Source organism: Natator depressus, chromosome 3 (genome assembly GCF_965152275.1).
Source record: "Natator depressus isolate rNatDep1 chromosome 3, rNatDep2.hap1, whole genome shotgun sequence".
In the NCBI taxonomy this organism is placed as follows: Eukaryota; Metazoa; Chordata; order Testudines; family Cheloniidae; genus Natator; species Natator depressus.
Genome location: NC_134236.1, coordinates 189,932,038 through 189,957,558, shown reverse-complemented (window position 1 = coordinate 189,957,558; position 25,521 = coordinate 189,932,038). Strand labels below are relative to the sequence as shown.

General features: G+C 44.9%; 1 protein-coding gene across 4 annotated transcripts in view; it reads left to right on the top strand.

Annotated features, from left to right (window-relative positions):
- Nucleotides 1–25,521, top strand: part of XPO1 (exportin 1) — a 78,256-nt gene that overhangs the window by 33,929 nt on the left and 18,806 nt on the right. For all 4 annotated transcript variants that reach the window (XM_074949526.1, XM_074949525.1, XM_074949527.1 and 1 more), the window contains 3 exons: nucleotides 9,301–9,459; nucleotides 20,783–20,980; nucleotides 21,718–21,856. In XM_074949526.1, the coding sequence (XP_074805627.1) occupies nucleotides 9,301–9,459; nucleotides 20,783–20,980; nucleotides 21,718–21,856 (496 nt within the window). The remainder of the gene's footprint in view (nucleotides 1–9,300; nucleotides 9,460–20,782; nucleotides 20,981–21,717; nucleotides 21,857–25,521) is intronic.

Below are 25,521 nucleotides of genomic sequence, written 5' to 3'. Positions count from 1 at the left end.
CGCTCTCCCCTTTGGCCTGTCTACAGCCCCACGGGTTTTCACAAAGTATATGACACTAGTAGTGGCCTTCTTCAGGTGGTGAGGCATCCAGGTCTACCCATACATTGTTGACTGGCTTATCAAGGGTCGGTCAGTGGCTCACATGTGGAACAGCATCAGCATAGCCCAAGCCACCTTCCGAACACTGGACCTCTTGATAAATGAATAAAAGTCAACTTTTATTCCAGTTCAGAGAATAGAGGTTATTAGGGCAGTGCTTCACTGAACCCAAACCAGAGCCTTTCTTCCAGAGGCCTGATTCCAGACAGTTGGATTTGATATCCAAGGTCATAGTCCACCCAATTACAACAGCCTGAGTTTGCCTCAAGCTGCTGGGGCACATGGCATTCCATGCACTTACATGGTTCAGCATGGAAGGCTGCTTCTCAAGTCTCTACAGATGTGGCTGGTATCAGTTTACTCCCTGAACAGACACTACCTGGACTTTGTGCTCACTGTTCCACCCCTGGTCCTCGCCTCTCTGGTCAGATGGAAAGATCCAAGATCAGTGTTGATGGGGGTACTCTCTCGAGCCCCATAGCCATTGGTTCCCTAGTTTTGGACACGTCAGACCGAGGTTGTGGAAGTAAGGCTTCCCAACCTAAGGACTCGGGGCCTATGGTCCCAGGAAGAACTTGCCCTGCACATAAGCAGCAGGGAACTCAGGGCTGTACGTTTAGCCTGTCAGGTATTCCTCCCCCAGATCTTAGGCAAGGTGGTGCAAGTTCTGACAGACCATGGCCATGTTCTATATCAACAAACAAGGAGGAGCTTGATCCTCTGCCCTGTGTCAGGAGGCCATCCGCCTCTGGGACTTCTGTGTGAAGCATTCCATCCGCCTAGAGGCATCAGACCTTTCGGGAGCCTGGAATGCACTGGCAGATCGCCTCGGCAGATCCTTCTCTTTTCACCGCGAGTAGTCTCTTCACCCAGAGATCGCCAGGTTCATCTTCCAGAGGCAGGAGTCTCCCCAGGGGACCAAGCAGAACAGGAAGTACCATCAGTTTTGCTTGCTGCCTGGGCGCAGTCTAGGCCCCCTCTCTGATGCCTTTCTGCTCCCATGGACAGGGCTTCTGCTCCATGCTTTTCCCCTGTTCCCTCTGATTCACAAAGTCCTCCTGAGAATCAAGAGTAACAAGGCAAGAGTTATTCTCATAGCTCCAGCGTGGCCATGTCAACAGTGGTTCGGCATGCTGCTGGACCTATCAGTAGCATCTCCTCTTTCGCTTCCACTCCACCCAGACCTGATCTCACAAGACCATGGCTGGTTGTTCCACCCGAACCTTGCATTCCTTAACCTAACTGCATGGATGTTACATGGCTGAACCCAGAGGAGCAGGCCTGTTCAGAGCAAGTTCAACAGGACTTGCTAGGTAGTAGGAAGCTTTGCACTGGGGCTACCTACCTGGACACTGTAACGATGCTGTCTTTGGTAGGACACAACTGGGAGTATCAATTCAGGACAAATTGCTTAGAGCAGGGCAGTTACAGCTCAAAGCTGGGTGTCCTTTTATTATTAAGGCATGCCAAACCAGCCAGCCAGAGAGTACTTTGGTTTTACCCCATTGGCTAACCATAAGTCGCACAAGAAATTCCTTTAGACGCTCCAGTTTCCCAGTATTGCCACCAGCACCGCTCCTTATGGGGATGACCAGTTATGAAAACCAATACCCCAGTAAAAGAAAAAAGGTTCTGATCTCAAAGGACCAAACCCCCCAGACCCAGGTCAAATGATAACTTAGATCTTACCCAAAATACACGCTTATAGCCAATTCTTATTAACTAAACTAAAATTTATTAAAAAAGAAGAAAGAGAGTTAGTTGAAAGATCGATATACATACAGACTTGAGTTCAATTTCTTGAGGTCCAGATACATAGCAGAGATGGTGAGTGTAGTTGCCAAAAATTTTTAGAAATAGTCCATAGGTTATAGTTCAATGTCTCTATTCAGGGTGACTCTAGTCAGTGACTGGGGATCTCAATTCTTATGGCTTAAGGTTTCCCCTTCTTGAAACCCAAAGCAGATCTGAGATGAAGAAGGGTTGTGTCCCAGGATTTTTATATATTTCCAGCAGCCTCTTGGACTGAGAAAACAATAGGCTTAACTTTCCGTCTCTCAAACATCATGGCAATTAGCATAGGGTAATTTATCCATTAAACAGTTCAGATACAGGTTACCACAACCTTCAAAGAGACCTATAGACAATAATACTGTTTCACTCAAGTGTCTTCCTAAATGTTAATACTCCTTTTTTGATCTTTGAATCAAAGCCATAGTAATAGACACGACTTTTTTGCTTACAACACAAGACCTGAGCAAACAGCTACTCTTCTATCCCTAACAATGCAGGCTTGCATTTCAAAGCTCTATTATTTACATATCTTCCTAACAAGTCTTTAAAGTTCAGCCATGGGTCATGTCAGTCTGAGTTAATTAACTCTTTCTGGCCCTGTGTCACCTTTCAGTGAGATAGTATTACACTTAACGTCACAGACACATGGAAGCACTTCTTGCTGTGGGCATCTCAACGAGGTCTCTCTGGTTCATTCTTCCCTTCAGTCTATCTTGGACTACTTAATCCATTTGAAGCAGCAAAGTCTGGCCCTGGCATCTATCAAGGTGCACTTAGCAGCAGTCTCAGTCTTCTGCCTGCCAATGAACGGCAGGTCAGTGTTCTCCAGTGAGATGACTGTCCGGTTTCTCAAGGGACTGGAGAGACTCTACCCTTACGTCCGCAAATTGATTCGAGCCACTAGTTTTGTGCCTTCTACTACTTCTCTCTTGGAAGGTGACCTCAGCCAGAAGGGTCTCTGAAATCAGGGTCCTTACATCAGAACTACCATACAGAGTGTTCTTCAGGGACAAGGTCCAACTGTGCCCCCACCTGGCTTTCCTACCAAAGGTGGTTTCACAATTTCATACTATCCAGGCTATTTTTCCTGCCAGTCTTCTTCCCGAAGCCTCACAAGAAGTCTGAGGATCAGCGGCTTCACTCATTGGATGTTAGACATGCCCTTGTCTTCTATATTGAGAGAACTACATCCTTTTGAAGATCCATGCAACTCTTTGTAGCAGTAGTAGAAAGGATGAAAGGGCTTCCGGTATCAGCCCCAGAGGATGTCAGCCTGGATAACCGCATGTATTTGGGCTTGTGACGAGCAGGCCAGTGTTACGCCTCCAGCCATCCTAACAGCTCACTCCACGAGAGCTCAAGCCTCTTCAGTGGCATTCCTTGCACAAGTCCCAATCGAAGACATCTGTAGGGCAGCAACTTGGTCATCGGTGCATACCTTTGCATCCCACTATGCCATCACTCAACAAGCTCGATATGACCGGTTCGGAAAAACAGTGTTGCAGTAGCATGTCCATGAACTCCAAGCCCACCTCCTGAACCCACTACCCACTCTGATACCCCTCTGTTGGAGCTGACCAGCAGTAGGGAACTGAAAGGGTGAGTGGCAGATGGCACCCTTATGCCAGTGCATGAGTGCATGGCTCCAGAGGGTGCTAGAGCCAGCCCGACAGATACCACTGAGGGGAAAATATCCTGCAACGGTGCCCGTGGCGCACACACTCCTAACATGGAATAGACATGAGCAACACATCCCAAAGAACAACAGTTATGTAAAGTTCGTAACCATTTTATCTGTTCAAGAGGTAAACATAGCTGAACTGCTTGGTAATTAAATGTAAGTAGGGCTGTCAAGTGATTTTAAAAAAATTAATCACAACGATTAAGAAGATTAATCAATCAAAATTGTCAAATTATGGCTAAACAGCCAAGTAAAAGTGGTTAGAGACAAGACATCCTTTAAAAATTGGAAGTCCAGTACTAGTGAGTAAAACAGAAAGGAGCATAAATTCTGGCAAGTCAAGTGTAAAAGTATAATTAGGCAGACCAAAAGAGAATTTGAAAGACATCTAGCAAAAGACACAGAAATGAACAGCAAAAAATTAAGTACATCAGGAGCAGGAAGCCTGACAAGGAGTCAGTGGGGCCTCTGGACAATAAAGGTGCTAAAGGATCACTCAAGAAAGACAAGGCCATTGCAGAAAAACTAAATGAATACTTGTATCTGTTTTCACTGCAGAGGATGTGAGGGAGGTGCCTACAACCTAGCCATTCTTTTTCTGTGACAAATCTGAAGAACTGCCCCCAGATTGAGGTGTCAGATGGTTTAGGAACAAATTGATAAATTAAACTGTAATAAGTCACCAGGACCAGATGGTATTCACCCAAGAGTTCTGAAGGAACTCAAATATGAAATTAAAGAACTCGTAACTGTGATTTGTAACCTATTACGTAAATCCGCTTCTACACCAGATGACTAGAGGATAGCTAATGTATGCCGATTTAAAAAAAAAAGGGGGGGGGGAGGCGGTTCCAGGGGTGATCCTGACAATTACAGTCCAGTAAACCTAACTTCAGTATCAGGTAAATTGGTTGAAACTATAGTAAAGAACAGAATGATCTGACCTATAAACACAATATGTTGGGGAAGAATCAACATGGTTTTTGTAAAGGGAAATCATGCCTCACCAATCCATGAAAAATCTTTGAGGGTATCAGCAAGCATGTGGACAAGGGTGATCCAGTTGATACAGTGTACTTGGACTTTCAGAAGGGTCTGACAGGGTCTCGCACCAAAGGCTCATAAGCAAATTAAGCAGTTATGGAATACGAGGGAAGGTCCTTTCATGGATCAATAACTGATTATAAGATAGGAAACAATGGATAGGTATAAAATCAGTTTTCACAGTGGAGAGGTAAATAGTGGGGTCCCCTAAGGATCTGTACTGGGAGCTGTGCTGTTCAACATACTCATAAATGATCTTGAAAAAGGGGTGAACAGTGAGGTGGCAAAGTTTGCAGAGACACTAAACTACTCAAGGTAGCTAAGTCAAGAGCTGACTGAGAAATGGATCTATCAAAGCTGGGTGTCCGGGCAGCAAAATAGCAGATGAAATTCAGTGTTGATTAGTGCAAACTAATGCACATTGGAAAAAATAATCCCAACTATATAGACAAAATGACAGGGGCTAAAGTGGCTGTTACTATTCAAGAAAAAGATCATAGTCATCGTGCATAATTCTCTGAAAACATCTGCTCAATGTGTAGTGGCATTCAAAAAAGCTAACTATGTTAGGGACCATTAGGAAAGGGATCATAATGCCAAAATATAAATCCATGGTATGGCCACACCTTGAATACTGCGTGCACTTCTGGTTTCCACATATCAAAAAAGATTTTAGAATTGGAAGAGGTACCAAGAAGGGCAACAAAAATAAGTGGTATGGAACAACTTCCATACAGGGACAGGTTAAAAAGACCGGGACTGGTCAGCTTATTTAAAAAAAAAAAAAAAAAAAAAAAAGATCCCTAGTAGGGGATATGATAGAGGTCCATAAAATCACAAATGGTATGGAGAAAGTGAATAGGGAAATGTTATTTATCCTGTCACATAACACAATAATTATGGGATTAATAGGCAGCAGGCTTAAAACAAACATACGAAAGTAGTACTTCAACACATCCCCGGTTGACTGTATGCTGTGTGAAGGCCAAAAGCACAATGAGGTTCAAAAAAGAATTAAATAAGTTCATGGAGGAAAGGTCCCTCAATGGCTATTAGCCAAGATGGTCAGGGACACAACCCCATCCTCTGGATGTCCCTAAATCTCTGATTGCCAGAAGCTGGGACTGGGCAACAGGGTTCTGTTAATTCCCTCTGAAGCTTCTGGCACTGGCCACTGTCGCAGACAGGATGCTGGGCTTGATGGCCCATTGGTCTGACCCAGCATTACTTAGGTGATTCATGACAAACTTAAGTTGGTTGGTGACCTTTAGTGCTGACTGTGACTTTCTATGACAATCACAATGTTCAAGGGTTTTTCCTTCAGGTAACACAAATGTACAGCTTTCACTGTAGCTTAATGCTTTTTTGACAGGAAATTTCCTTAAGTTTATGTATAAAAATTGCTCTGGCTGAGCTTGCAAGCTGTTTGGACTAAACAGCTTGTTTCTCTCTGGCCCCAAACCATCTTGTGGGTTTTCTCCCACTGACATGGGGACAGTAATGGATCTAGGATTTTGCGGTGTGGTGTGCAAATTTGTTTTGAGACAGTGAAGCAGTTGAGGTATGTGTGGAATATAGTATTCATACCAACAAAAATCTTTGAGATCAAAGTTTGCATTTTCTAGCAATCTGTTCATGTTATAGGTCACCTCTTGATGAATAAAGGTCTCATAGTGACCTTAAACCAACTTTGGTGGTGGTGATAACAATTTTTAAGTTTCAACCTTTGTGTAGATTGTACTACTAAAATGCATTTTTGAACAAAGTAGTACTGTATCTTCTTCTGGTTTGGCATTCAGTGGGTATTTAAATGAATAGCTGACTTGGATTTTGTTAGGATAAAATCTGGCTTTGATAAAAAGGGATGGAACTCAGGGTTGTGGTTTACCCAGTCTTGGGGGGGCAGGGAGAAGAATGGTTTGAAATGAAATGCATCCCATGTGATGTGATTAATTACAGTTATTCCTCAAACACAGACATAAACTTTATCCAAAGTGGAAAACTATTTTGTGAAACATAAGTGTATTTGCTCTAATATATCAAAACACTTCTACCAATGTACTTGCTTTTTCAGCATCTAAACTACTACAAAGCTTGAGCCAAATTTATCCAAATGAGCTGAGAGCATTTCTGATGCCAAGTTTGCTGGACTGAAGTGCAGAAGTCAATTCTAAATACAACACTTTGTTTTCAGTGGTTCTGTCTTCCATGACTTTATTTCCACAATTAACAATCATCCTCATGCAGCAAATTATGCTCAACCTCTTTCACAAGTATAGGCTATTTGGTTTGAATTTTGGATCTTCAATTTTAACTATTGGAAGACAAGAAATGAACTAAATTATGTCATCAGTAGTCAGTTTATTTCCTCTTGTGTAGACTCAACGGATGGCCTTGTGTTTGAGACAATCATGTTGGCTAAGTAATGGAAAAGGTTCCTTAGCTTTGATTCAGTTCTTGGTTTGTGTGGGGTTTTTTTTGTTGTGTTGGTTGGTTGGGGTTTTTTTTGATAGTGATAGTTCTTGGAGCAAGACAGATTTCCACTGAGGATGTGACAGTAGTGTCAGCCTGTAATCTGACAAGTCTCTCAAAGCAACTGGAAAAGGTTTAAGTTCAGTGGCTCTCTGATGAGAAGCATTCCTTGTGTAATATGAATGCTGCTATTTTAATCAAAGTACACTACACTTCTACCCTGATATAACACAGTCCTGGGGAGCCAAAAAATCTTACCACATTATATCGAACTTCCTTTGGCCTCGAGCATTTCCGTTAATTGTCACTTCCACCCCCTGACTGACCCCTCAGAACCCCCAGCCTGTCCAACTGCCCCCTGCTTCTTGTCCCCTGACCGCCCCCTCCAGAGAGGATCCTCCCCATACCCCGGTCCCTAATCACCCCCAGGACCCCACCCCCTACCCAACCCCCCGGCTCCCTGTCCCCTGACTGCCACGACCCCTATCCACATCTCCACCCCCTGACAGGCCCCCCGGGACTTCCACTCCCTAGCCAACACCCCCGTTCCCCATCCCCTGACCACCCCACACCCAGAACCTCCGAACCATCCAACCCCCACCCTGCTCCCTGTCCCCTGACCGTCCCCTGAGACCCTCTGCCCCTTATCCAACCCCTCGGCCCCGGCCAGGCACCCTTAAAACGCCACTCAGAGGAGTGTGTCGGAGCCTGATGCGCTGATCCGCTGGAGCGCGTAGCCTGCCCCCCAGAGCGCTGCTTTACCACATTATATCTGAATTCGTGTTTTATCGGGATAGAAGTGTAGTCCTCATGCTCAGTGTGAAATCTAACATGGTAGTTGGATGCGAATGTAGTAGCAGTCTTCCTGAGTTTCTTGGTTTGTCAGTGAAAATCTGGGGCACCGGTTCTTTCAACCAATCATTCACCAAGCGGTTGCTGATTGCCTAAGAATTTATTTCCACAATATGCATTAGGTTGATCAAGTTTATTACTTTCTCAAACTCAAATAGCATGCTATGCACCCAGATATATGTTTGTACCTAAGTTTGATTGTACGTAAAGTTCACCTCTCATTTTCTGATCAATATCCTTGTCATATTTTATTCTGCATCCTTAGATGGCATTTTCAGCAACTTGAATACTGTATATTTTTATGAACAGATCTTCCTAGTGTGGATGCTTGTAGTCCTTTTTAAGTCATCTTTCATAAACGTAAATGACTACATGAGTTTTTCTTTTAATTTTCCTCTGTTTGTTCACTTGCAGCATCTAGTGGACCTGCAAGTTTTAAAGCATCTGGAAACATATGGCTAGTATTTTAAACAGGATTTTTTGCAATCCTAATGTGGCTCCCATTGAAGAAAATGGGGATTATACCCTTTTGGGCTAAATTCAGACATGTCAGAGTTCTGAGTATTACTCTTTGTTTAATTTGGCAGCTGGTGTTCTGTTCCATGCTCCTGTTAAGTGCTTTTACTTCTTACTACTTAAATTTGCCTGGCTTATTGAGTTTTTATTCAGTTTATGTACCAATTGAATAAGTATTTTAACATACCACAAATTGGGTAAACCCATTTTAGTACCACATTATACCATTGCTGAATTTGGCCCAGAGACTTCCATTTGAATTCCTTCTTCTTACTCTAAGACTTCATTTGACTGAATTAGTTTGTTTTATAAAGATAAACTATATTAGAACCAAACTAATTTAACACTAAAATATAATCTTGGCAGATAATTAGAGATTTAGGTCCTCTGAAACACTTAATTTAATGTCAATACTGTTGTTTTAAGGCAGTCATCAAACGTAAGGCATTGAGATTATTTTTATTTATATTGTGGGTAGCCCTTGAAAGCCAAGGCCCTATTATACAGGCACGGTATAGTATATTAAAGATTAATAAATTTGTTCCCATTTCTTGGGACCTTTCCATACAGATATCTGTGTGCTTTTAGTGGGGTGGAGGGGAGAAGCGTTTGCAGAGTGGTTGTAAGGAGGGGAATGCAGTGATTAGCAGAAATGTTTTTTCCTAAAAGGGACAAATCATTTGTTGTTTAAAAACACCCAAATGTTCCCTGTCGTCTTCAGGTAATATTGCACAATTGCAAACAGGAGTAGATATTGTTTATGAGATACCTATTTGGTGTGATCCGTACTATACAAAAGTTTAAAAACTGCTGACCTAGAAACTTCATTCCTGTTTTTTTAGATGCTTCCTTTAAACACCAATATTCGACTTGCATACTCCAATGGAAAAGATGATGAACAGAACTTCATTCAGAATCTCAGCTTGTTTCTCTGCACGTTTCTCAAGGAACATGGTCAACTTATAGAAAAGAGATTAAATCTGAGGGAAACGTTAATGGAGGTAAGTTCTCTAGTGGCAGTTAATATACTTTGTATGTCCTTGTGCTGGATGAGTACCTCAAATGATGTGTCCCTAGTGCAGTTACTTGAACTAAATCTGTAGCACTCACCACAAAAGAAATGCAGTTAGAGAAGTAAGTACTTGAGTTTCCTTCCCATAACTAACAAATACTTAAATCCCTGACTGAGACACATTAAAGATATTTCACTTGGTAACACCTGCTAATTGCACTTTTATATGCAGTGACCTTACATTATTTATATCATGATGCCCAAAGACTATAGTCATGATCAGGGCCCCTTTGTGCTATATGCTGTACAAATTTATAGGCAGATACAGTTCCTGCTACTAAAGAACTACATGGTAAAACTTGAAAGCTGTGTGAGGGAGGGGTGTATGTATGTGTAATATAACATTTAGCTTTCAACTTAAACTATCCTAGTGTCTTCTCTGTATTTATCATAACCACCGTAAAGTGAGCCGTTTCAAACTTTCAGTATTAAACTAAGCAACCTAGTTGAGGGAAGTATCCCATCATTATGTAATAACAGAGATATACATTGCGGTAATACATGCCATTGGGGTAATCTTTACAGGTTAATAGTGGCGGTGTTATACCAATAAAAACCAGCAGGATCTTATTAAAGGGGAAAAGGCAAAATGCCACATTTATTGTGAATACAGAAAGAATCATAGTAAGCAGTTAGTTATAGTTATAACATTCCATTCAATTTCATATTTATTCACACACACTCACTCACACACATATATTCTGTAAGGTTGTTATCATAGGTACCAGCCTTAGAGTTGCTCATGCCAAGCCACTGGCCAGGTGGCCTGGACATGAGGAGGGAGCAGGGCCTTGTCAGATGCTCATCTGATGCTGCTGGAAGTTGGTTTGCAGAATCAGACCCCAAAGTTCTCCCTTTCTAGAGTCCATTTTGATAGGAATTTCTTCCTATGCCAGTCTATGGGAATTGCTTCATCATGCTGTTGCTGAATCAATCAGCAGATGGCATATTCCTGATGGCTCTGTGCTGCCAGATGTTATCTTGTTCTTTGGTTCTCCCATTCTTGAGGCTGTCGGGTGGATTCCAGTCTGCCCTCCGGGGGTCCTCTGGTTATTTCCACTTGACGCCTTCTTCGGCCGATGGACACTGGATTCTTAGGCTGGCACCTCCCTGATCATTCAGTTATTATCCACACCAAGCATCCATCCACATACATCCTCTATCTCTATTTTAATCACAATTGTTAACAAAGCGAGATGAATACAACAAAAGGGCGGGGAGTCTCTGGGTGCTGTTTCTGTTGTTAGAGTATTGCTTTGAGTCTCCCTCTGTGTGAGTAGTTGTTGTTACAAAGAATTGCTTTGAGAACAGACTCTGTCTTAGAATGTACTAACACAAATTAGCAGCTTGCAGGTTTCACACAGAGAGGGAGAGAAACCGTACCAAAAACCAAGAGACCTTAGTTTAAATTCCAGGGTATTACTAATTATGGGGAATCAAACTCATTTGTGATTTTTAATATAGAACTTCTTTAATATGATCCAACAACGGAACTCTAAGCCCTATTTACCATGTACTCTTGGTGACCATATTTGCATTGCAGCAGCACCTAGGGTATGTCTGCACTGCATTTACACACTTGTGGCTGATCCATGCCTGCTGGCTCGGACTAAGGGATCGCTTAATTGCAGTGTAGATATTTGGGCTGGGGCAGCAGCCTGAGCTCTAGGATCATTCCACCTTGCAGAGTCCTAGAGCCCGGGCTGAACATCTACACTGCAATTAAACAGCCCCACAAGCCCCAGCCTGAGTCAGCTGGCACAGGCCAGCCATGAGTGTTTAATTGCCATGTAGACATATCCCTAGAGGTTGCAGTTAGAGATTAAGGCCTCATTGTGCTAAATGCTGTACATATGTTGTAGTAGTCAAAGCTTACAGTATTACTGTAATTCTGCTTGCTCCCTTCTTTTCCTGGTTGCTGCTGCATTCCTTTTTCCTCTCAGTCATGAAATATAACTAAGAGCAATGCAGTGAAATAGAATAAAATAAAATTTCAGTTGCAGTTGAAAAGGGTGTGAAACTGAAACCCTGGAAGATTTTATCAAACACTTAAAGGGCAATCTATGTAAGCAGCAAGTATAGAACAGTTACAGTGGAGTCCCCTGAGTCTGTTTGTAATCTAGACAGGCCCTTAGACTGGGGAATAATCTTGGAATGGAAGTGTAAGAAGCCCCATTTTTTCAATCATTTAAAACTGAACTGGGCAAGGTACTTGTGAATATTTTGCAGAAAACTGCTCTGCACCATCAGAAGTATTAGAACAGTGGTTCTCAATCTGTTTTGGCCCATGGCCCACAAGAACCTAAGATGATTCTAGGATTTGAGTCGTAGGATAGGTCTCTTTAGTCATGTGTTGTGATTCAAAGTTGTGCTGGGTGTCGGCTGTTCTGTGTTGCTGCTGCTTCTGCCTCTCTCCTGCTCAGCCCTTCAAACAACTAAGTATTTTCATATTCATGTGCAACTGCTTCAAAAGTTTTATGTGGAACTAGATTCACTTTCTGCCTTTGTTGTTTAAGCACCACTATGGATGCATATTAGCTGACATGGGTCTCCTGCTACTTCAACTGTTGTTCCACATTGTAGTGTGGTGGCCTTTTGAAATCTCCCTCAGTGCATTGCTTCTGGAAGCTGAACTACTCTGATCAGGGTTCAGAATATTGCAGCTGACAATGTTTAGGACAATGCTAGTGAGGACACAGGGCAGACACTGCAAAATATCTTAAACTGATTCAGCATAGCTAGCATGAATACGCTGAATTGTTTGCCGTTAAATTGCTTCAGTACAGTGAGTTTAGTTGCAAAAGATTCACATCTTTAGTAATGACAGGACCTCTTTTTGAGGTGTTCTTCGTAGCACAGTTTCTTCATTCTGGCTTCCTAGCTCTGTCAGGTGCAACTGATAAGATTATATAGATTTGTTTTCTTCTTTAGAAAAAAATCAGTATTCTGAGAGTGCAGGGCCCAGATTTTTAAAGGTATTTAGGTGTTGCCTGGTCACCAAGTGTTGATGGAATTTAGACTAAGTGCCTAAATCCCTGTTGAAAATGAGATTTAGGCTCTTAAATCAGGTGTTGCAACAGTGACCCAGCAAAGCCTGAATACCTTTTAAAAATGTGGGCCTAAGTCCCTGGGATGCTTATGAAACACTTCAAATCCTATGCAACTGCTTCAACTGGTTTTACAAAAGTTCTTAAAAACTGGTTGCAGAAGACTATGCTTTTGGAGTTTTAAGAACTGATTTATTCTTCAAGTGCTTGCTCATGTCTTTTCCATGGTAGGTATGTGCATGCTGTGTGCACTGTTTCTGGAGATTTTTCCCTTAGTGGAATCTGTAGGGTCGGCTCTAGTGCCCCCTAGAGTTGCGTACATACGCATTGGGGTAAGGGGTGCCACCGGCTTCTCATCCTCTTGATTCCTTCTTACTACCCATGATAGTTGCTGGAACGATCCTTCTTGCTGCGGCAAGTGGTTTGGACTTTTCTCCATTTATTCTTAGTGTAGTTATTGTAGTTAGTTCTCAGTATTAGCATATATACTAGTGTGAATAGTTGCCTCTGTCATCGAGGGACATTTTGCCGCAGGGGCTGGGCATGTCCCGATACCTGGGCTTCAAGCTCTGGGCCTCTTACAGCAAGCCAATGCAAGGTGAGTGACCTGCACTCTAGCTGTTTAACCTGAGACTCCCCCAGACACTTTAAAGATAAGTGCCAGATCTGCAAAAATGCAGCCCTCGCACGAGAAAAAAGTGTCCTTCAGCTGAATGTCCTACTCATGGAGGTGGCCCTCACACCAGTCTCGGAACCAAACTGTTCCACATTGGTGCTGAGCATTTCGATATCCATGCAAAGCACTCCCTCGGCACAGTGCTCTTTCTGCCACCGTTCCTCATCTCTGGTGCTGAGGAAGAAGCACAAGAAACAGGACACAGAGAGAGGGCGCTCTGTGGTGCAGGAAATGGACAGCTCAGTGAGACCCATGTCAGGTCACTTGTCCTCACCGAGCCACTGATGGCACTGCCAACTCCACTTTAGAGTGCCTAGTCTGGTTTGGGACCCACCATAGACTCCTGGAAGCAGCCATTGCTTAGGTGTCCGCCACCTCTTTCAACACCAGTGGCGTTTCAAGTGATGAAGGACCTGTCTCCCCCAATTCTGCCAACCCCACAAGGATCTCCGGCAGCCAGGACAGCCGGGGACAGGAAAAAGCAGGAAGCGCTGAGCTCCATGCCAGGACCAACCACCTCGGCACTGTCTAGGAGCAAGCCTTTCATGATCCTGGCACAATGGTCACTGATCCACAGGCTTTTTAAAGGTGCATCAGAGGGCATTACACCAGTCTGAGTTCCAGATTCATTGCCTTTCTTGGTTTTGGACCATCTTGTTGCCCTTCAGCCAAGCATGGTCATAGATAATGTCGGACTGTTGGTTACTCAGTACAGTAACAGTTGGTTCCACCCTCCAGTTTGTATCTACCCCTCCCTCCCATTCCCCCCCCACCCCCGAGTCCCTCTTCAGGGGCCCTTCTCACCAGCAACTCCTCGCTAGGGAGATGCAATCCCTCCTCCTTGTGGGGGCCTGTAGTCCATTGGGGGGAATAGCCCCTCCCCCTCTGGGTCTGTGGGAAGCCAATCCGCCTCACTACGTCTCTGGGAGGCTACCTGGCATGGGAAATGCAGGGCAGGTCTGTGATCAGGGCCAAAGGACAAACACTGAGCCCAGCCCCTGGTCAGGGCGGGGCAGCAAAGAGTGTCTGGCTCAGGCTTGTACTCTGGCTGGGTAGCCAAACAGTCAGTTAGCCCAGGCCCTTGATCAGGGTGGGGAAGTAGAGTCTGAGGGCTCAGGCCTGCACTCAGGCTGAGCAGCAAAACAGTCAGGCCTCGTAGCTCTAGCGGAGGGCCAACAAGCGCAGGCTTCTTGCCTAAGAGAGGGGGAGACTGCCACCCACGGGTTGGGGTGGCATGGGGGGTGACGCAGGCCCACCCACTCCACTGCATCCCGGCCCAGGGTCCTAGCAGTGGCAGAGTGTTCTGCCACTGGGTCAGCGGGGATCATGACTGCAACTCACTGACTCACCTGCTGTCAGTATTGCAGTCAGACAGGGGGGTTACCCCGGGCCACTTCCTAACTCCCCCCTCAGGGCATACCTGGCTCTGTAGAGGGTCGTCCTGGTCGTTGGGGAAGAGGGCCTCTGTCAGGGCTTGCATCTCCTCCATGTTCAGGTCTGTAAATGGTCCTGGCCAGTCCTCCGCTTCCTCAGGATCTGCAGCAGCCACCCAGCTCTAGAGTTCGCAGGAGGATTCTGGCTCCTTTGGCAGCTGGGGCCTCAACTGAGTTCTTCGGCCCGCCTTTTGTACTTCCTGTCCCGTCTACTGACTTCTGGCAGGAAGGTGGAGTGTGGCGTGGTTCCACGCACCAAGATTCAGTGAGGAGCCCCTCCCCCTCCGGGTCTGCGGGCGACCAATCTGCCTCATTACAGGGTCATAGAGGAAGTTCCTTGAGAGGGAAGAGTTTTTTGGGGTTTTTTTTTTTTTACTCCCGTATTTCCTAATCCCGAAGGCCAAAGGAGGCCTACTGCCCATCTTGAACCTGCGTCACCTCAACAGATATCTCAAGAAACTAAAGTTCCTCATGGTCTCTCTGGCCTCCATCATACCCTCCCTAGATCCAGGAGACTGCTACGCCTCCCTCAGTTTAATGGACTTACTTTCACATCTCTATCTTCCACAGTCACCAAAGATTTCTCAGGTTTGTAGGGGGTCAATGCCACTACCAATTCACCACTCTCCCCTTCAGCCTATTGGCAGCCCCACAGGTCTTCATGAAGTGTATGACAGTAGCAGCAACCTTCCTCATGCACCAATGTGTCCAAGTCTATTCATGCCTCAATGACTGGCTGATCAAAGGTCAGTCACATGCTCAGGTACAGCACAGCATCTGTACAGTCCGGCCCACCTTCCAGGCACTGGGTCTGCTGATTAAACAAGCAAAAGTCAACTCTCTGGTCCCAGCTCAGAGAGTAGAGTTAATCGGGGCAGTGCTTGACTCGACACAAGCCAGAATCTTCCTTCTGGAGGCCCAATTCCAAACTTATGTCGGATCTGATATCCAACGTCACAGTCTATCCAATAATGACTGTTCAGGTGTGCCTCAAACTATTGGGACGCATGGCAGCATGTACTTACGTGGTATAGTATGCAAGGGTGCACCTCCAGCCCCTCCAGATGTGGCTGACATAAGTCTACTCGCTGAGTAGACAACATTTAGACTCACTGTCCCACCTCCAGTCCTCACTTTCCTGACTTGGTGGAAAGACCCAGAATCGGTAATGTTAGGGGGTACCCTTTGCTGCTCCTCAACTGTTTGTAGCCTTAATCTCTGTTAGATCTAGGGTAGGGAGCCCACCTCAACAACTTCAGGACCCATGGCCTCTGGTCTGAAGAAGAACTCTCCCTACACATAAATTTCTGGGAACTCAGGGCTTAGCTTGCCACGAGTTCCTTCCCCAGATCTCAAGCAAAGTGGTGAAGGTCCTGACAGACATGACCACATCCATGTTTTACATCAACAAGCAGGGAGGTGCTCGATCTTCAGCCCGAAATGTACTGACGGATCACATCAGCAGAGCTTTTTCCTCTCACCATGAGTGGTCTCTTCACCTGGAAGTCAGTGTCATTTTCCAGAGGTGGGAGCCTCCCCAGTTGGACCTATTTGCCACCAGGCAGAACAGGAAATGCCATCAGTACTGCTCGCTGCATGGGCTCCTGCTCTTGTGCGCAGACCATCTGCTATACAGACCTTTCCTCCAATCCCCTTGGTTCACAGTGTTCTCCTAAAAATTAAATAAGACAAGGGAAGGGTTATCCTGATAGCACGCTAGCATTGGTTTGGCACACCTCTGGACCTCTTGGTGGCAGCACCACTCACGCTCCTACTCTACCCGGACTTGATCTCCTTGCTTTACTGCACCTGACTGCATGGATGCTGAACCCCGAGGAACAGGTCTGCTCGGTTCAGGTTTGACAGGTCTTGCAAAGTAATAGCCTTCCACCAGGGCTACCTACTTGGCCAAGTAGAAACATTTCTTTTTTGGGGGCCTCTGAATGGAATCTCTCTCCATTCTGATCTTCTCTGCAGTCTGTCTTGGACTATCTGCTCCACCTAAAGCAGCAAGGTCTGGCTCTCTCATCTATTAAGGTTCATTCATTTCAGCCTTCCACCCTGCAGCGAATGGCAGATTGGTGTTCTCCCACGAGATGACAGTCTAGTTTCTCAAGGGGTTGGAAAGACTCTATCCTCACGGTTGCAAACTGACCCCTCCCCTACCAAGGGATTTAAACTTCGTCCTGTCGAGGCTCACAGGGTCCCCCCCCCTTTAAGTTGTTAGCATCGTGCTCCATACTGCTTCTCTCCTGAAAGGTCACTTTCCTGCTGGCTGTTATCTCGGCCAGCAGGGTCTCTGAGATCAAAGTCCTTATGTCGCAACCTCCTTAAATGGTGTTCTTCAACAATAAGGTCCATCTGCACCCCAATTCAGCCTTTCTATCAAAGGTGATGTCACAAATCCATAATCAGATCATTTTTCTACCTGTCTTCCCAAAACCCAACAAATCTGAGGAACATTGGCTTTGTACGTTGGACATTAGGCAGGCCCTCGCCTTTTATATTGAAAGGAGTAAGCCCTTCCACAAATCGCAACAACTCTGTAGCAATAGCAGAAAGGATGAGAGAACTTCCTGTGTTATCACAAAGAATCTCGTCCTGTCTCACCACGTGCATTCGGGCTTGCTATGAGCAGGCGAATATCCTGCCTCCGGCCATCATGACTGCTTATTCCACAAGAGCCCAGGCTTCATCAGCAGCATTTCTTGTGCAGGTACAAGTCCAGGACATTTGGATGAATGGACTATAAGGTGGATAGAAAGCTGGCTAGATCATCGGGCTCAGTGGGTAGTGATCAATGATTCCATGTCTAGTTGGCAGCTGGTATCAAGCGGCGTGCCCCAAGGGTCTGTCCTGGGGCCGGTTTTGTTAAATATCTTCATTAACTATGTGGAGGATGGCATGGATTGCACCCTCAGCAAGTTTGCAGATAACACTAAACTTGGAGGAGTGGTAGATTGACTGGAAGGTAGGGATAGGATACAGAGGGACCTAGACAAATTAGAGGTTTGGGCCAAAAGAAATCTGATGAGGTTCAAGAAGGACAAGTGCAGAGTCCTGCACTTAGGACAGAAGAATCCCATGCACTGCTACAGACCAGGGACCGAGCGGCTAGGCAGCAATTCTGCAGAAAAGGACCTAGAGGTTACAGTGGACAAGAAACTGGATATGAGTCAACAGTGTGCCCTTGTTGCCAAGAAGGCTAATGGCATTTTGGGCTGTATAAGTAGGAGCATTGCCAGCAGATTGAGGAACGTGATCATTCTGCTCTATTCGACATTGGTGAGGCCTCATCTGGAGTACTGTGTCCAGTTTTGGGCCCCACACTACAAGAAGGATGTGGAAAAATTGGAAAGCGTCCAGCGGAGGGCAACAAAAATGATTAGGGGGCTGGAACACATGACTTATGAGGAGAGGCTGAGGGAACTGGGATTATTTAGTCTGCGGAAGAGAAGAATGAGGGGGGTTTGATAGCTGCTTTCAACTACCTGAGAGGGGGTTCCAAAGAGGATGGATCTAGACTGTTCTTAGTGGTACCAGATGACGGAACAAGGAGTAATGGTCTCAAGTTGCAGAGGGGGAGGTTTAGGTTGGATATTAGGAAAACCTTTTTCACTAAGAGGGTGGTGAAGCACTGGAATGAGTTACCTAGGGAGGTGGTGGAATCTCCTTCCTTAGAGGTTTTTAAGGTCAGGCTTGACAAAGCCCTGGCTGGGATGATTTAGTTGGGGATTGGTCCTGCTTTGAGCAGGGGGTTGGACTAGATGACCTCTTGAGGTCCCTTTCAACCCTGATATTCTATAATCTGCAGAGCCATGACCTGGTCTGTTGGTTCATACCCTCACGACCCACTACACCATCACCCAACAGGCACAAGATGATGCCAGTTTTGGGAGATCAGTGGTACAGTCAGTATGTCCATGAACTCCGAGCCCACCTCCTGGGGTACTGCTTCTGAGTCACCTAGCATGGAATGGACATGAGCAAGCTCTCGAAGAAGAAAAAAACGTTACTAACCTTTCGTAACTGGTGTTCTTCGGGATGTGTTGCCATGACCATTCTATGACCCACCCTCCTACCTCTCTGTTGGAGTTACCAGCAAGAAGGAACTGAGATGGTGCGGGTCCGGCAGCGCCTCTGATACTAGCACATACCCGAGTGAGCCAGCCCTGTGGATACCACTAAGGGAAAAATGTCCAGCAACAGTGCATGTAGTACGCACACGCCTAGCATGGAATGGACATAAGTAACACATCTCTAAGAAAAAGTTACAGAAAGGTTAGTAAATGTTTTTTGCCAGTGTGAAGGCAAACATATAGTAGTAGTTCAACTAGTCCTTCCTTTGCTACCCCATATTGCATCAAGGACCTTTTGAAATCTCTCAGTTCTCTGCTTGTGGGAGCTATGCAGGGTTCTGTGCTACTCACATAGCATTGTAAATGAAACTATTTAGAACTGTGTTCATGTCATTTTGAAACTGATTCGACATAACTCTTGTGAACACATTGCCTTGTTTTAAATCTGTTCAGTTATGGATCACTTGATTCTCCTAGTGTGCACAGCCTATGGGGACTACATCTAAAGCTATTTCACCCCCAACTGATCTTATCCACAGGTGGCTGGTGATATGGGATGTAGTGATCAGGTGAAGGGAAAGGTTAGCTAAGAGAGCATTGAATGCTGGAGCGTGTAGCCCCATCTCATGATTCTATATCAGAAATATACCAAATAGATTCCTTTTAAAGTTGTGGTCTGTATGTTGGTTAGCACCATTGCAGTAAAGAGTGTGACAAAGTTCCTCCTTTACCTTGGCGAGTCTTGCGCTTATTGGCGGATTTGCTCACCTTGGAGCTTCACGGCAGCCCTTAGTTTGGCCGTTTTCGTGAACCCACAGTCCAAGTCAACTCCTCCTGTGTCTGACCAGGAGTTGGGAGGTTTTGGGGGGAACCCGGGCCCGCCCTCTACTCCAGGTTCCAGCCCAGGGCCCTGTGGAATGCAGCTGTCTAGAGTGCCTCCTGGAACCGCTGTGCGACAGCTACAACTCCCTGGGCTACTTCCCCATGGCCTCCTCCCAACACCTTCTTTATCCTCACCATAGGACCTTCCTCCTGGTGTCTGATGATGCTTGTACTCCTCAGTCCTCCAACAGTATGCTTTCTCACTCTCAGCTTCTAGTGCCTCTTGCTCCCAGCTCCTCACATGCACACCACAAACTGAAGTGAGCTCCTTTTTAAAACCCAGGTGCCCAGATTAGCCTTCCTTAATTGATTCTAGCAGCTTCTTGATTGGCTGCAGGTGTTCTAATCAGCCTGTCTGTCTTAATTGTCTTCAGAAGGTTCCTGATTGTTCTGAAACCTTCCCTGTTACTTTACCCAGGGAAAAGGGACCTACTTAGCCTGGGGCTAGTATATCTGTCTTCTGTTACTCTCCTGTAGCCATCTGGCCCGACCCTGTCACAAGAGATAAAGGAAGTTATAAATAAAAGTAACTTTTATTTCCCTTCATATGTCCTGATAGAAATTTTCATTGAGTGCAAATGAGGAATGTCTGCCTTTTCTCTGTCAGCAGTCTAGACATCTATCTTCTGTGAGCAGCAGAAGATGATGCACTCAACAAAGACTTCTTCAAAATGCTGAGCTCCACAACACTAAGGCAGTAGTAATCTCTAGTAGACAGATATTGGTATTGTCCTGTTGACAAACACCTTGGTTAGGAGACTGTAAAATCAGTGTCTTGCAGAGACTCAAGAGATGATTATCTTGATCAATCAAGAATTATACATGGAGATTCAATTATTTTGAGACATTATCACCTTTTAGTCAGGTTATTGTAACTTTTCAAAAGTATAGGTGCATATGTTGGAAAAGTTCCCTGTGGTCATAGTCATGGCTGTTGAACAGTTCTTGGGATGCTGACCTCTAATTGTAATTATAACATATTAATTCCTTTTATTTCTAGAGATTATGGCAAAAATATATAAAAAGCCCTTCACTAGAAACATTTGGATAAATAAACCTTCAGCGTCAAGGTATTATCCACAGAAAATACTGTTTGACCAATCACCCAATTTTTGTGTAAATCACATTTCTGTAGGCTCTTCACTATATGTTGCTGGTGTCAGAAGTTGAAGAAACTGAAATTTTTAAGATTTGTCTTGAATACTGGAATCATTTGGCTGCTGAACTGTATAGAGAGAGTCCATTTTCAACATCTGCTTCTCCATTGCTTTCGGGAAGTCAACATTTTGATGTTCCTCCCAGGAGACAGCTTTATCTGCCTGTTTTGTCAAAGGTAATGTTTGTTTAATTAAATGCACCATAAGTAGGGCTCTGTTTTTGTCGCGGAAGTCATGGATTCTGTGACTTTTGTGGCAGCCAGTGTGGCTGACCCTAGGGCTGTGTAAGTAGCTGTCTCTGGGGCCAGCTGCACCAGTTGCCGCTTGGGCAGCTCCGCAGCCAGCCGCTTACTAGAGCGGCCCCAGGGCCAGCCACACTGGCCACTGTTCAGACAGCCCAGGGCATTTTTTGGTCTGTTTGTGTGAGAGGTGCCCAGTTGGCATGTCAGGTCATCTAAGATTATCCTTGTCTATTGGTTTAAAGCATATATTTTGAAGTTCTGTTTGTATTTTGGTTGAAGTGTGTATGTGCTCTGCATTTCAAGGCCAAAATGTAGTCCTTATCTTAGTCTCTTCCACTGAGGCTTCCTCTTTCCACTATTTTCTAATTGCGTCATGCTGCCTTTCTTTTAGAGCATTGTTTTTGGCATTCTTCTGAGTTAAAATAACTCCGTTAGTACCTTCTTCTGTAAGTAGGCGTAAGTGTCTGTCTAAGGGTAAACCTATTGGAGACCATGAAGTCGTCGTCTTTTTTTTTTTTTTTTTTTTTTTTTTTTAACTCTCCTAACAAATAAGTGCTTTGAAATATTTGACCATATTTGACTGGTCAGTTGACCATTTACTCTTGAACTGGTCAAATGCCCAACCCTAAATTTTTCTTAATCTAAAACTGTTGATTCTCTGGTAAACACAGGTCCGGTTGTTAATGGTTAGCCGTATGGCTAAGCCAGAAGAAGTGCTGGTTGTGGAAAATGATCAGGGGGAAGTCGTACGAGAATTCATGAAGGATACAGATTCTATAAACTTGTACAAGAATATGAGGGAGACGCTGGGTAAGTTAATGACTTATCTTATGAATATACAGCAACAAAATATGAAATCCTTTGACTAAATGCTAGCTTATAATCTAATTTAGATAGAAAATGCAAGGAAGAATAACTACTGAACGAGATAAGTGTGGGGGGAAGGTATGAGGGAGAGGAAATGCAAGAATGGGGAATGGAGTGCTACTCTAGGAAGACTTTTTTTTTCCTGAGAAGCAGTTGACTTAATTTTTGGAGTTTTTTCCATGTCAGTTTTTTGTCTTGAAGTTTCTTTCACTTTATTATGATCAGATGCAACCATCTTAAATAAGTAGCACCAGAAAAAAAGTTAAGTTAATGGAAAAAGAAATGTCTTTAGGAGGGAAAAGTAGCTTAGGGCATTATCTTAAAGGTTTTTAATTATTGGGACCTAGGACCAAGCTCTGCAGTTAAAGCTCATTGCTGAAGGAAATTAAGGTCTTGTTTACACTACACAGTTTTGTCGGCAAAAGGCAGTTTTTGCAAACAAAATAGTGGAGATGTACACAGTACAAAGCTACTTTTGGCAGCAAAACTCTCACTGTGTTGCTGACAAAATAAAACCACCTCAATGAGAGGCATAAAGCTTTTTGTGGCAAAGTTAAACTGACAAATCGTCACTGTAGATGCTGCTGTTCATTATATCAACATTAATGGCTTCCCTTAGTGCCCACTGTGACCGCTCTGCTCGCTGTTTTGAACTCTGGTGCCCTGCAGGTATTCACCCTTCCACTTTCAAAAGTTCTAGGAAGCTTTGATATTCCTCAGCATGGAGTACGGTTGCCAGGCGTTCAGTTTTCGACCGGAATGCATGGTCGAAAAGGGACCCTGGCAACTCCAGTCAGCACCACTGACTGGACCATTAAAAGTCCAGTCAGCAGCACAGCTGGGCTAAGGCTCCTGGAAGCAGCCAGCATGTACCTGGGGTCCCTAAGCGCAGGGGCAGCCAGAGAGGCTCTGTTCACTGCTCCTGCCCCAAGCACTAGATCCGCAGCTCCCATTGGCCAGGACCGCGGCCAATGGGAGTTGTGAGGATGGTGCCTACGGGCAAGAGCAGCACGCGGAGCCTCACTTGCCGCCACTGAACCTAGGAGTCAGAGGCCATATTGCCGCTTCCAGGAACTGCCTCGTGTAAGCGCTGCCTGAACCCCACACCAAATCCCCTACCCCAACCCTCTGCCCCAGCCTGGAGACTCCTGCCACACTCTAAACCCCTCAGCCTGGAGCCCCCTCCCACACCCCAGAGCCCTCATCCCTGGCCCAACCCGCATCCCCAGCCAGAGCCCTCACCCCCTCCCGCACCCCAGCCTCCTGCCCCAGCCTAGTGAAAGTGAGCAAGGGTGGGGGAGAGTGAGTGACTAAGGGAAGGGGAATGGAGTGAAGGGGTGGGGCCTCAGGGAAGGGGCAGGGCAAGGGTGTTCAGTTTTCTGCTATCAGAGAGTTGGCAACCTAGCATGAAGAACTGACAGAGCTGCTGAAGATGGTGCTCCTGGTGGCTGAGGAATCACAGAACCATTAATGTGGAATCGGCAGGCAGGCAGAGCGGGCTGCTGCTAGGGGGAGAGTAGAAGAGACTGCTGTGCAGAGCCGGGGGCTGATGTGGGAGGGTGTCCTGCTCCCCCAGGATTGGTTGCTCAGGCCACTGTCTGAACTCGGAGACAACATGCCCACACACTCTCCCCTAACATACCCACTGTCTCTGTCTCCCCCTCATGCTCCCTGTCACACACTCTTCCCCCCTTTCCACTACATTCGCTTCAGTTGAAAAGCGGCTGGCAGTCTAGTAGGATGCCCATGGAACGGTGGGATTGAGAAACCTGCATCATATACTGTACCTGCCCCATGAGGCATTGCAAACCCTTCCCAAAGCACCCTGCAACCAGTTGCACAGTGGAATAGCTACCCACAGTGCATTGGTGTCTCTGTCGATGCAAGAGCTGCTGGTGTGGATGCACTCTGCCAGCACAAGGAGCATAGCATGGACATTCAACCGCAGTTTGTTTAAAGCCCTTTAATTGAAGTGGCATAATTTTTGTTGACAAAACTCTGTGGTGTAGACAAGGCCTAAACTATGTTGTCACTTTCCTTTGGCAGTACAAGGCATGTTTTGTCTTTGATATCAAATGAAACCAGATGGCACATCATAATTCTTCTAGAATTCCATATTCTTGTTTTCCTCTGAGAAGGAACTACTCATGACACGAGTCCTGTTTAATGCATTGCTGGAACGGGCTCAGGTACCATGGTGGTGATGGGTGCAGTAGAGGAGTCTGAATGGAAGAGAACAGCATGAGTACTCATTAGTTCTCATTTTATACATTACTTGGTGCCCATCTTTGTAGCTTTATGCTGTATCAAAATGTACAGCTCTGGCCCTGGATGAAGGCGGGCGGGTGCACAGCCCTGGCTCCAGGGGTGGGCGGGGGCACAGCCCACGCTCTTGCCACAGCTGTGAGGAGGGTGCATAGCTCCAGCTCTGCCTCTGTCACTGACCGCTGAATTCATGGAGGTCCAGTAAAGACACTGACCCCATGACTAAATCATATCCTTAATTCTAGTAAATAATTGTAAGTGATTTAAGTTGAAACAAAATGTTTAGATTTTGATCAAACTGCATTTTCTGACAGAATACTGTTCTGTCAGAATTTTCAACCAGCTCTACTGCTTAACCTGCATTCTAATAATTTATTGGCTAGACTTTTCTCCTTATCCCACTATACTCAGCAGCAACTGTGGCACCACTGATCTTCCCCAAAAAACTCACCTACCAAGCTGGACACTGCTAGCTCCACTCACTTTGGGGCAGTGCTTGGAGGCTCATTGTTCTTGTCTTCCTGAGCTGGGTTAGGAGAATATGCAATTTCCCAATCTGTGTATGTCACATGCGGGAAAAACAGCTCTGCCAAAATCTTAGTAAATGCTCATTGAGCATGCACAGAAACATTTTTTCCCTGAGCTAGCTGGGAACTTCGTGGAGATCTATATAATGACATGTTGGTTTTAAATTTTATTTTCAGCTGTATTTGTGTTATTTTTGAGCAGACCCAGCACTTCCAAGCTAAAATAGGTATAGCTTAACTCTCCAGTAGCTCAGAATGAATTGGTTTGTCCTTGAATAACTTTTTACAAATCTCCTTGTCTGAGACATGACATACCAGCTCCAGAGGAGAATTTTTCAGAAGGTGTAGTCAGTTAAAAAAAAATGCAGTGTAATTCTTCGTAACCTTAACTATTCATTTGAAAAAAGAACCAGCAACAAGCTACCATCTTGACATTATCATGCATAGTTGAAATAAAATTGGTTTTCCCATTACATCACAACTTTGAAAGATATTAGAAATCATTCATACTAAGCATTATGAAAGAGTCAATGCTGCTAGAAAGTATCAAGATGTTTGCTGAACAAATTTACAAAATACTTCAGTATAATTTTTAAAAAATTAAATATGTTTACTAAAGGAAATTCAGAAAAATTAAAAACCCTACTTTGGGTTATTAGAATACAAAATGTGCATCTATTAGTCATGAATAATTCTGGCAACCACTGTGAACCACCATATTTAAGACCGTCTGAGAGAAATATCTGTAGGAGTTGTGAAAGTTATCGGTTTCAGAGTAGCAGCCGTGTTAGTCTGTATCCGTAAAAAGAAAAGGAG